Source organism: Balearica regulorum, chromosome 5 (genome assembly GCF_011004875.1).
Source record: "Balearica regulorum gibbericeps isolate bBalReg1 chromosome 5, bBalReg1.pri, whole genome shotgun sequence".
NCBI classification, from domain to species: Eukaryota; Metazoa; Chordata; class Aves; order Gruiformes; family Gruidae; genus Balearica; species Balearica regulorum.
In genome coordinates, this window is record NC_046188.1 from 6,694,391 (window position 1) to 6,706,957 (window position 12,567).

The 12,567-nt window shown below is 38.0% G+C and overlaps 1 protein-coding gene across 1 annotated transcript; it reads left to right on the plus strand.

The window, feature by feature from the left end:
• Positions 1-1,162: 1,162 nt before the first annotated feature.
• Positions 1,163-12,237, plus strand: LOC142601866 (leucine-rich repeat-containing protein 9-like). Its single transcript, XM_075753000.1, is given in 10 exon segments — positions 1,163-1,171; positions 1,685-1,780; positions 6,878-6,905; positions 6,908-7,054; positions 7,417-7,631; positions 8,315-8,437; positions 8,960-9,092; positions 10,729-10,835; positions 11,187-11,322; positions 12,176-12,237. Coding segments are annotated over 10 exon segments (1,056 nt in total).
• Positions 12,238-12,567: the final 330 nt, after the last annotated feature.

Genomic DNA, 12,567 nt, shown 5'->3' on the forward strand with positions numbered 1-12,567 from the left:
GGCTGGGGGTGCACAAGAAGTTGGGAGGGGACACAGCTGGGACAGATGACCTCAACTGTCCAAATGGATATTCCATACCATATGGTGTTATGCTCAGTATATAACTGGGGAAGCTAGCTGGGAGGCAGGATCGCTGCTCAGAAACAGACTGGGCATTGCGTTGTTTCTGTTTTTTTTCTCTGCAGGTAGTGAGCAATTGCATTTGTGCATCACTTGCTTTATTTATTATTGTTGTTGTTGTTATTGATATCTTCCTTTGTTATCCTATTAAATTGTGTTTATCTCAACCCATTAAGGTTCTTTTTCCATTCACCTCCCCATCCCCTTGGGGAGTAAGGGGGTGAGTGAGCAAGTAGCTGTGTGGTGCTTAGTTACAAGCTGGGGTTAAACCATGACACTGCCTCTCAGAGGATGTTCTACCATCTAGCTCATAAGTGATTGCATTTGGCTTATTTGGCTGTCAAAATATATCTATATTCCATTCACAAAGACATTGTTATTCATTATGTGAGAGGTGTGTATTTTGTGCATTATATTTTAAATTAGTGGGCAGTCTAACACATTCTGTATGTATAGAATAAGTTTGTGGTGATGTCTTGAGGTTTTGGTGACACCTCTAAATCCTTTAAATATTTCTCACATGTCCTATGAAGCTTTCTTTGGTTTTCGTAATATTTATAGGTCATAAGTGAAACTCCTCGATTATAAAAACAAATACAAATGCATCTTATATATTAGTGAGCTTTGTAAGATTAGTAAACTTATGAGTTAGCCCATGTGACTCCAGAGCAGTTTATTACGGTCAGTGTCACATAAAAACAAGACAATCAAAACTGGCCCAAACGTACCTTGTCGCATGTGTTTCTAGCAAACTATGTAAGCAAGGATGACGCAGTGGCTCTGGTGAAGTTCATAGCAAAGTTCTAGCTCTTGACATCCATGAGATGACAGTACACTAAACAGAAAGGAAATGCAAGTCTCCTTCTTCTATGTAAACTATATTGGCAATTCAAAAAAATTGTAACACTTCATACATCTCTTCAAACCTGCCTCATTGCAGGTGAGTGTCATTGGCGAGTTAAAGGCTCTCACTAACCTAGATGGAGTCCTGGTTGCTAATGAAGAAGCTGCAAAAGCATTGCAATATATTGCAGGATCAAAGATGACCCAGGTTTGATGTTCTGTTTTATCGTAAATTATAGTGAGTGCTATGGACAAGGAAAGCTTTAGGAACAGTTCTGCACCTATTTTTTTAACAAACATTTCGTTTTCTGGTTTCTGTGAAGGTAGAAGTTTTGTCCTTGCCTCTTTTTGAGCTACAGCAGATTTTACAGTAAACCATTCAGATTAGGAAGAATTTCGCCTAACTTTGCTTACCTACAGTGTAGATAACCACATTTGAAATAGTCACCCTACATTCCTTATATAGACAGTGCAGAAACAAAAGTAGTTCAGAGGGTTACTGTAGGTTGCAGTGAATTGCATTCTACCAGAAAGCCCAACCAGCCACCCCAGATGGAGATATGTCTGCTGCTGATACTATTTTGCTGTTATGGAACCCACTTTTAGTCTCTGTTTTAAGGTTTCAAGTAACAGTGAATCTACCTTTCCTATCTCTCTATCATGTCTACCTTGTTTCTACTATCAAATTTAATGCACTGGGTCTCATTTTGTCTCTTTCCAGTGTTCTCAAGGAGTAGAACCTGATGTTCTAAAGGATCAGAAGTCTTTTCCTTGTTTAGCCAAAATCATCCCACTTCATCTTATCTTAAAGAAACTGGTAGGTTGAACTTCTTGAGTGTCTCATTATAACATGTTTTTTTGTTTCTCATGATATTATTCTAGTTCCTTTCTGAACATGTTTCATTATGTCCACATGGGTTTTATGTATGGCCTCCTACAAAACTATACAGAAACTTCCAGCACTGGACTGATAATGATATTCCACTTGCCTAATCCTACTCACCAGTCCAATGATTAAATCTTAACTGAGATGCATGTCCTTGTGGCAACAGTACAAACTCGTATTCTTCTGTTTTTCTGTCATTAGTTCTAGTCCTTTCAGTGTTCCTGAGATACTGTCTTTCATCATGTGAGTGTGAATTTCTCTGTTCCTACATAATTTACAATTTGTTCTATACAGAAATGTGCTTTTTCAATAGAGCCACCATGTAGTTATTATAAAACTGTTGTGTAAAGCTGACCTTACTAATACCTTTATGTCATCTCCTAATTTACCACAAAGGGACTCCTGCTCTTTTTGCTAGGTCATTGAGAAAAAGAATTTCGAGCAGAACATCAATAAAAATAGTCTGTAAAGTCATGATTTTCTTTCTATAGTTAGATTTTGAGATCCATCCTTTAGCCAGTTTTTTTCTATTTAACAAGAGTTACCTTCACTTTTGGATTTCATTCTTTTTTAATTACATTCTCAGACAGAAGCTATTAATCTTATCAATACTTTTAAATTGTAATCAAAAGCAATTTAATATTAATTTTTGTTTCCAATGCATCATACTGACATCTATTAATTAGGCCATTAACTTTTAATTATTTACTGTGTTTCATATCAGCCTTTCTGTGCTACCCAAGGATGATATCAAGCTAAAACTGACCTATTCTGGTCATCCTATTTATCCTCAAAACTACTATAACTTCTGTTTGTTTATAACCTTTTAGAATTTCCTAAGCATACTGTCATTTGTATAATATGAATTGATGGGTGGTTCAGAAAGTTCTTCAACTGGTTCATTAATACCCTTGATTGAAAAATGCCTTTAAAAATGTTAACATGAGTAGTTCCAGTTTTAGATTCTTTTTAGTAATTAATGAAATACAAAGTATTTCTTTATCCATGTAAATTATGAGTATCTCATCATGGTTCTTCCCAGAGGCAGAGAGAAACACAGATTGAAACTTTCTCTTCTGTGTTCTGATTTACTATTTTACAATCCTTAGACAGGATCAAGCCTATAGCATTGCTTGAATTTCATTAGGTCCTGATTATGATCTCTGATTATATTAGCCATCAAATTCTCATTGACATTTTTAGTTTTCATTTTCAGCAGTCCATGTTTCTAAAAACGGTTTTATTCTCACTGCTATCATTTTTCCTATTTTTCACTCACTTCTGCTGCAGTGGAATAAAAGGACCATAGCCTGATCCAGTCAGGCTCAGGAATATTTGCTTTAGTCTGTAAACTTCAAAGGGTGAAGATTTTTTAAACTGTAAATGGAAAAGTGTATAATTCTGAAGTGTTTAGTGTTTAACCTTCTGCAACTTTAAACCTCTCCTAACTAGCCTTCATATTTTTTTAGCTGAAGTTTTTGTGTCACTCATTTTGCTTGTGACTGCCTTTGGCATATGAAAATTGCCCTTTTTAAAACACCAAGGGTGTATAAAGGACGTGCTTATGAGATACACTGCTTGTTTTTTTAAAGAATTGCCTCCCAAGGCAAGACAAAGTCCTTAATCTACTCAGTTTATTTAAGGATTCCAGGAATTGCAAATACTCTGGAAGTATTTCAAAGGAGAGTGTCAGTGCAGCTTCAAGAATATTGAGCATTTTTTTAAGGAGCAAGGACACTGGTGGCAAGGATAATGAGAGAACCAGACTGATTCAGGAAACTGCAGCCAGCTCCTTTGCATTCTCTCCCTGATCAGTAGAGATTGGCCCTGAGAATTTTTCCTTAGAAAATTCAGTAGTTATGCTTAGCTTATTTATTCCACCAGTTTTGAACCCAACTTTTTTCTGATGTCAAAAAAGTATAATGTTGAAACATGTTGAAACATTAGTTCTCTTAATAAATTCTATAGACATAAATTCTCTAATGCATATAGCAAAATGGTTTTCAAATACTGACCCTTCCAATATACCCTGCCCTAAAATTTAGAGGCTTAGGCATATTTCATGTCTAAAGCCAAATGAGCTTTGCCACATGCATATTGAAAACTCTATACTAATCCATTTCTGTGATCGGGCAGGATTAAAACTTTCAGAGAGAACTACTAAATATCAATACAAAGTACAGATTGCAAGAAGAAAGCTAGTAGGTCTAATTTCAAATTGGCAAACATGGAGAATAACCCTTTGAACATTCTCTCTCACCTTGAAAGTCTACCTAAAATTATAAACTAATTAAGCAGTCACTTGCTGAGCGGCAGTGCTGAAGGAAATTGGTTTGCCTTCAGAAGGAGCCTTGTCTTTGGGTTATCCAGTGCATAATCAGCTCTCAGAGTTTCTCATATCATTCAGAACAGGTGTATTGGGTCTGGCTGAGCTGGAGTTAATTTTCCCCACAGCAGCCCTCACAGTGCTGGCCCACACCAGTGTTCTGGCTATGCTTAGCACAGAGTCAGGGCTGTCTCTCCAGCATTCCTTCCCTCACCAGTAGGCTGGAGGTGGGCAAGATCTTGGGGGGTGGACACAGCCAGGATAGTTGACCCAAACCTACTAAAGGGATATTCCATATCATGTGACATCTGTTCAGCAATAAAAGCTGAGAGGAAGGAGGAAGAAGGGGGAGTATTTGTTATTTATGACGTTTGTCTTCCAAAGCAATATCTATGCATACTGAAGCCCTGCTTCCCGGGAAGTGGCTGAACATCACCTGCTGATGGGAAGTAGAGAATAAATTTTTTGTTTTTCCTTTGCTTCCACATGCCGCCTTTTGCTCTATTAAACTGTCTTTTTCTTGACCCCTGAGGGTTTTTTCCATCTTATTTTTCTCCTTTCCCTGTCCTTCTGACAAGGGGTGTGATAGAGTGGCTTGGTGGGCACCTGGCATCCAGCCAAGGTCAACCCACCACAACAGGTCTCTCCTGGATCCTCTAGTTGTCATTGTAGCTGAGCCAGTATTGCAGACTTTCCTTCACTGGGATTGTCAGTTTATACCTCTCATTCAGCTGCTCATTTTCATGGATTTTGTAGGACGTCGACTAGTGCTTGTCTGACAAATTGGGCCAAAACTCACCAATAGGTTTAAAAATTAGTGGCTAGCAGATGGATATACAGATAGGACAATCACATTAGCCTTGTTTCCTTAGGAAACAGAGCTAGCAAAAAGCTGCAAGAGTCCGTGGAGGAATATCCAAGGTCATCCTAACCTGTTCTGATCCATCAGCTGAAATCATGTTAATCTACCCAGTATGAAAGGTTAAAAGCTCCTCTGTCAGTTCAATTTGTTATTAGAATATAGAATAGCTAGAGGAAAACACATTTCTGCTGATACGTGTGGCGTTTCATTCTGTGTGCATTAAGGGAATTCATGTTTAGAAAAATTGCCAGGAAAATCAATGCTTTAGCATATGTCATATATGTTTTGTGACATCAGAGAGAAGGGATTCATAAAGGGCATGATAAATACTTTGGAAAATAATATAGCCAAAAAATGTTTTTTAGTCATCACCAAAGCCAATCTATATTTAAGTGATTATTTGTCTTGGATACAATCGCAATACACTACTGGATAATTTGAATTTTTTGATTGGGACTCTGATCTTATCTTTTCTTCATTGTACAATGATTGGCTAAATACTGTAGTATTATCAGAAAGGTGGAGTTGTAGTAGTACAAACAAATTATAGACAGGATCACTGGCAGTTTTGTCTTTACAGGAAGCTTGCTGCCAGGTGTCTAAAGTCAGATCCTGTAAGACAGTCATTTCACAACCTGGGCAGCAAAACAGATGGTTGGTATCGATATTTATTTGTTTCTGTTCAAGAATATTTCAAACAAGACAATTACTGAATTTGTTAATCTGTTGTATAGAGAAAAGCGTACTTTGTTTATAAAAAGCATGAAGATCTATAAAGTTAGGATAAATCCTGCTCTGACTTTGCACTCAGCCTCTTCTAGACTAAATATCCAGCCTTAGTGTTAGGCTGAAATCCTGTCTCCATTAAAGTCCTGTTGCAGAATGAGGACGTGTAAAGTAGACTAGCCAATAAAATAATCACATATTGCAGAAGGATTTAAATTGAACAAAACTATCTAAGATCTAATGCAGACAAGAAAAAAATGCCTATGTTCAGATAGCCTCAACTGCAAAGGTACATTTGGGAGCTGGCATACTTAGGTCATAGAGTTCTTGGTTTTGGAGGAGAAGCTGAACTTTTTTGAGATGTATTAAAGAAGAGTAGCTCTGTTGCAATAGGAACAGGAATAGTGTGACCAGCAGGAGTAGAGATGTGATTGTGCCCCTGTACTAGGCTCTGGTGAGGCTGCACCTCAAATACTGTGTTCTGTTTTGGGGCCCTCAGTACAAGAAGAACAGTGAGGTGCTGGAGTGTGTCCGGAGAAGGGCAACGAAGCTGGTAAAGGGACTGGAGCACAAGTCTTATGAGGAGCGGCTGAGGGAACTAGGGTTGTTTAGTCTGGAGAAGAGGAAGCTGAGGGGAGACCTTATCACTCTCTACAACTGCCTGAAAGGAGGTTGTAGCCGGGTGGGTGTCAGTCTCTTCTCCCAAGCAACCATCAAAAGGACAAGAGGAAATGGTCTCAAGTTTTGCCAGGGGAGGTTTAGATTAGATATTAGGAAAAATTTCTTCACTGAAAGAGTGGTCAGGCATTAAAACAGGCTGCCCAGAGAGGTGGTGGAATCACCATCCCTGGAGGTGTTCAAAAAACGTGTAGACATGGCACTTTGGTATGTGGTTTAGTAGACATGGTGGTGTTGGGTCAACAGTTGGACTTGATGATCCTAGAGGTCTTTTCCAACCTTAAAGATTCTATGATTCTATAATGGGGAAATATCACACCCTGCATCCAGGGAAATGTACACATAGAAACTGAGCACGGAATACATAGGTGGAATTAATTTACAAATCAATTGACTGGTCGGTTTCTTTCAATTCTAATGCTGAGTTTAATTACAGATCACTGTCTTAAATCTGGATGACCAACACTCTTCAGAACTTCCTACTTGGAAAAATTGGAGCATTTAAGATGGGCATCATTTAACAACAACAATCTCACACAAATAGAAGGAATAATGTCTTGTCTTAACCTCACATAACTCACTTTAGATAAAAGCTACAATTCAACACTAGATGGTACTATATTTACTATGGTAGTGATGATGCAGGCTGTTAAGCTGGGACACAGTAGAAGTTTCTTTATAGTGAAATGTTACAGAGGGTGAGTTTTTACTCGCTGCCAACAGAGTGAGTTTTTCAAATATTAAAAAATCTGAGTGTATCTTTAGCAGAACTGAAGAAAGGGAATGAGGCAGAACAGTTATGTTCCAGGAGAATAAGTATTTCCTATTAAAATGTTTAATGATCTAATTGATCTAGTTACGGCTGGACCCAGTAACACAAACTGTGTCATTTGTAATGTGTTTTACCTTCTGTATCAGCCATCTTTTTCTATTACAGCTCACTTTATACTTAGTGCATCTTTCTTATTTTTCAAGGAATTTCAAAGCTCACCAGACTTACAAGACATAGCGTAAACAACCATCTTATCAGCCTCAAAAGACATGTGCTTGAAAATCTGTCTCATCTTCATTACATTTTCACTGAGAACAGAATCACATCATTAGCTGGTTTAAAGAAAACTTACTCCCTGATAGAGCTATACATAACTAATAACTTTGTTTATATCAACCAAGAGAACATATTTACTATTGCAAAACTAATTTGTTTCTTATTACATTAGAAATGCAGTGTTTCCCCACTTGTTCAAGTATAGAGGAAGCTGTATTTGAACAAAATTGGAGGTTCTGCTGGTGGGTACTGCAGTCATCCATCTTTAAAGTGGGACCCAAACTGATGAAAACCCCAGTCTAACATTTTTGGATTGATGATACTCACTCCTGAGAAGGAGGTACTGAACCTTGTGGCTGAATTAGGCTCAAAATATTCTGCAGACTTAAACATCACTTCTACCAGGTAGGCTAAAACCATGGAATAATTCTGCAACTCGTGTCAAATAATGAACAATTACACCCGCAGCAGTTCCAGTTCTTTTCAGCTTACCTGGAACGCTAATGTACGTATTACAGACTTTGGATTCAAACACTAATTGGAGACTGAGGCCCTGATTCTTATTTATGTTCAGAATCTGTAAAACTGCATGAAAGCACAAAAGCTTTTAAGGTGATGTTGGTATATTTTTCACTCACTTTAAGGGCTTGCTTTGTGGCTTGAGTGTTGAAAAGTGATATTAATCTAAATGAAGATATCTGGATTTTGTTAAGTGATTTCTCAGTTATGTAGATGATGGCTGAAGCAGGAGCTGAAAAGTTTGAATGCACCTATATATGGATGTTTTAAAGTTATATTAATAAACCTGTGCTTTTTTCTGCTTAGGGTTTAACTAATCTGATAATTTTGGACGTGAGTAGAAATAGAATAGTCTGGAAACAAGATCACTACCAACTATTTCTTTTATTCCATCTTCCCTCTCTCAAAGCCTTAGATGGCATCGCAGTAGTAAGTTATTCTGTATGCAGATTATTACTATAACTTTTTTAGAAATAGTTCTTTAACAAATCGAGATGTAGCTGATCAGACTTGTTGATATGTGTGTAATCTTTTCATGTACTCCATAATACTCCATTGTCTGTTTCTTTCTTTCTTTAGTCATCTTGGGATAGAAATTACCTTTTTTTGTAATAATACATAGTACAGTAGTGTCCTGGCACATTGCTAGGGTTCCCAAGGCTTTAACTATAATTTTGGAGCTTAATCATTTCTAACACCTGTGAAATTAGTGTACTTTACTTACAAATCTATACTGTAAACTGAGACAACACAGACTGTCTCCATTAATCTGTTCCATAAGAAAGCAGTCACCCCGGTCTGCTCACATAAAGACAAAATAACACTTTTTAAGTTACTTTGATTTAAAACCTTTTTAATTCATTGAATTGTAAAATGTTTCTTGCCTATATGATTGTGATAGTTCTAGACCAGCGTTAATATAGCAGACATCGCTTCAAATGCATTTAACAGGAGCCAACAGAAGGAGAAAGCGCAAAAGATTTGTTTGGAGGCAAACTCACCTCTGACATGACTGCAGATAGACCGGCACATTCCAACTTCACAGAAATGCAAGAATTAAATTGGACAACCTCTAATATCAGGTGCAGTGATTTTCAGAAATGCATTATCTATTAAAAGTAGCATCTGATATTGTGGTTAGAATGTGAAAATCTGTGTTTAGCAAATATGCCTAATAATTCCCTAGAATTTGTAGGCCAAATTACCTTGACTGATCTGTAGTGTAATTTTTCATCACAAAGTGTTATTTTCCACTGTTTCATTGAAGAAATATTCTTTCTCTAGATGCTTCCATTTTTCATTTAGGGAATGGTGCTGCCTGCACACAATTTGACAGAAGAGTGTGTAGGAGAGATAGGGTACTGGCTACAGACTAAGTATATCTAGAAGAGAGATTTTATTTGATCAAAACCCATCCGATCTGATTCCTTTCAGAACAAATTCGGCCCAAGTGAGAACACACATGTATGTATGTGCAGGGCTGCTTCTGTAATCTGATTTCTGAGAAAGCTGCCTTGCCCATTGTAGATCTGCAGGAATTTAGAGCAAGAATGACCTGTGATTGGTTGCATTAAATGCATCCTTAACTGAACAATAGTATGTGCACCCAGTGGGACAGTCACTGTTCTGCAACAAAAGTGCTTTACATAGTACAAGTCACACTTGTTTGCAAACATCATCCTTGATGCTCATCTTTAGGAAAGTATTTCTATGGGCTATATGTATGTATTTGTCTTCTTAGAGACATATGTATATTTTATTCTTTCCCAGTATGCTGCATCTGTCAGTGAAAGTCCCTACCTGATCCAACATGTGAAGACAATTTTCATGGTACAGTCCATGATCTTCATCTTTTGATCATAGGTAGCCTAGAAGGCCTTCAGCAACAGTATCACCATGCCAGGAATATCAGTGTCAATACTCTGGTGGAATTGAGTAAGTCTTGCTCATAAAGAAATTGTAACTCCTTTTAGTTTGATTCTTCATTTCAAGAGACTGTTTTAAGATGTGAGGACAGATACAAGTATTTAAACATTTTTGTCAGGATTATTTTCTGCAAGGACATTCATTCCCTAGAGGCTTTGTTGTAAAAGGTTGTAGAGCAGTACTATAACACTGACTGTGCCTTTTAAGGTATTTATTGCAAACCTTGAATTTCTTGAAGAGATATATCAACAGCACAGTTATGAATTCCTAAAAAATACTTGAGGAGTGTCTCTCTGACCAACAGAGTATCCTGCTTCTACCATTAAGTAGTAACAAGTACCTTGTAAGCAGGCTTTGATGCAGCTGAGGTACACAATTACAATCGGTGTGGTGCTTTGGCAGGCCTTGGGGTAAGCAGAGAATGGAATACTCCATCTGAGCAATTGCAGCTCCAGTACTGCTGGAAAGCAATGAAAACAGCCTAAAGAGCTATGGAACTGCAATTTCAGTAATGTGATATAGATGCAAACAGAGCATACTGGTGAAAGCGTTTGCCTTTGGTGTCAGAATCAAATCTGATCAAGTATCAGAGTAGTTGTTTACTACTGGAAAAAGAACTGTGAATTTGTTATGAGATTTTCATTAGGGTGCTTCTTCAATAGAAACATGTTGCATTTCTTACCCCAAGCCAGCATGTTATGGATCTGCTCATGCTATGTATCTCCTTTCTCTCTTACTTTTGCATGTTACTTTTATTCTCAATCCATATTTGTCTTTTTTTAGTTAATTCTGAGCTGTAGAACTGGTGTTAGCAGACCAGTTTAGAAATGTCTGCAGTGTGAGTTTACTGAACAATAATTTCATGTCTTTCAGTGGTTTAATCTTCCTTCCTAATGCCAAGGTGGGTTCATGACACAGTCTTTCCTATTTTTTGTAATATTAATAATAAACTAATTTCCTTTGATTGAAAATAGTCTTTAATCTCCTTTAATACACTGTTGTTTGTGGAGTTTTGGAACAACAGCAATCAATCAGTGCAAAGCTGATTGCAACCACTGTTTCAATTTTGCAGTGTTGTTGCGGTAATCTGATCCAAAATCAGTGAATTGCACCAAACTTTTTTAAGCACTTTAAACTGACCAATTGTCATTCTAAAGATCAAATTTCTGAAACAGAAAAATTTAATTGGCAGTTTTGCTTATATGTTAGCAGAGGAACATTCTGTTTGATTAATTATGTTTCCTTTTTACAGGTATTGTTTCTTAACTACAATCACATTGAATCAATACTGCCTGGACAAAAGCTCCCAAATCAGGTAACAAATAGGCAGCAGCTGTACTGAAAAGTGGCCTCTCATGTCTATGGACAGCAAAGACTTGCAAAAGGAAGCAAGTACCATCATTTTTTAAAATATACTTTTATCTCTCCTTTACTCCACTGAGGAGAAAGGAGGTGTCTTCAGTGTCAGTAGCTTTGGATCTCCCTATTTTTTCCCTTCCTAGTTTGAAGAAACCCAGTATGTTGTTTGTTTGTTTTGTGCACATACCGTAGAATCATAGAATGGTTTGTGTTTGAGAGCACCTTAAAGATTGTCTAGTTCCAACCCCCCTGCCATGGGCAGGGACACCCTTCACTAGCCCAGGTTGCCCAAAGCCCCATCCAACCTGGCCTTGAACACTGCCAGGGATGGGGCCTCCACAGCTTCTCTGGGCAACCTCTTCCAGTTCCTCACCACCCTCATCAGGCAGAATTTCTTCCTAGTATGTAATCTAAATCTACCCTCTTTCAGTTTAAAGCCATTACCTGTTGTTCTATCACTACGTGCTCTTGTACGGTATGTTTGGCATCATCTAATTGGCTTTTATTTCCTGTGTTCTTTGCAAACAACTTGTTAGGCCATTTCTTCATCAAACTAACTATACCAGTGTCATGGTTTAACCCCAGCTGGCAACTAAGCATCACACAGCGACTCATTCACTACCCCCCACCACAGTGGGATGGGGGGGAGAATCAGAAGAGTAAAATTGAGAAAACTTGTGGGTTGAGATGAAGACAGTTTAATAAGTAAAGCAGAAGCCCCACATGCAAACAAAGCAAAACAAGGAATTCATTCGCTGCTTCCCATGGGCAGGCGGGTGTTCAGCCATCTCCAGGAAAGCAGGGCTCCATCATGCATAACAGTTACTTGGGAAGACAAATGCCGTAACTCCAAACATGCCCCCTTCCTTCTTCTTCCCCCAGCTTTATATGCTGAATACACAGACCAAATTATTCTCATGGCCAATAATGTTATCTTATCGTAAGGTGATATTACACAGTGTGGCAAAATTAAAATCCTCATCCAGCTCCCAGAGATGGTAAACAAACTGCACTGTAGGGAATACATAATGCAAGTAAGGATTTACACGACACAACCATACGAACAAATAATAAAGCATTGTGACCAGAAATTATTAAACTAATATAATTTGTTTTAACACACTCTGGTCAGATCTGTCATTATCTCAGCCCTTTGAGCCCCACATTCGGCACCAAAAGGACTGTCATGGTTTAACCCAGCAGGCAGCTAAAACAACCACACAGCCATTTGGTCAATCCCCCCCACAGTGGGATGGGGGAGAGAATTGAAAAGG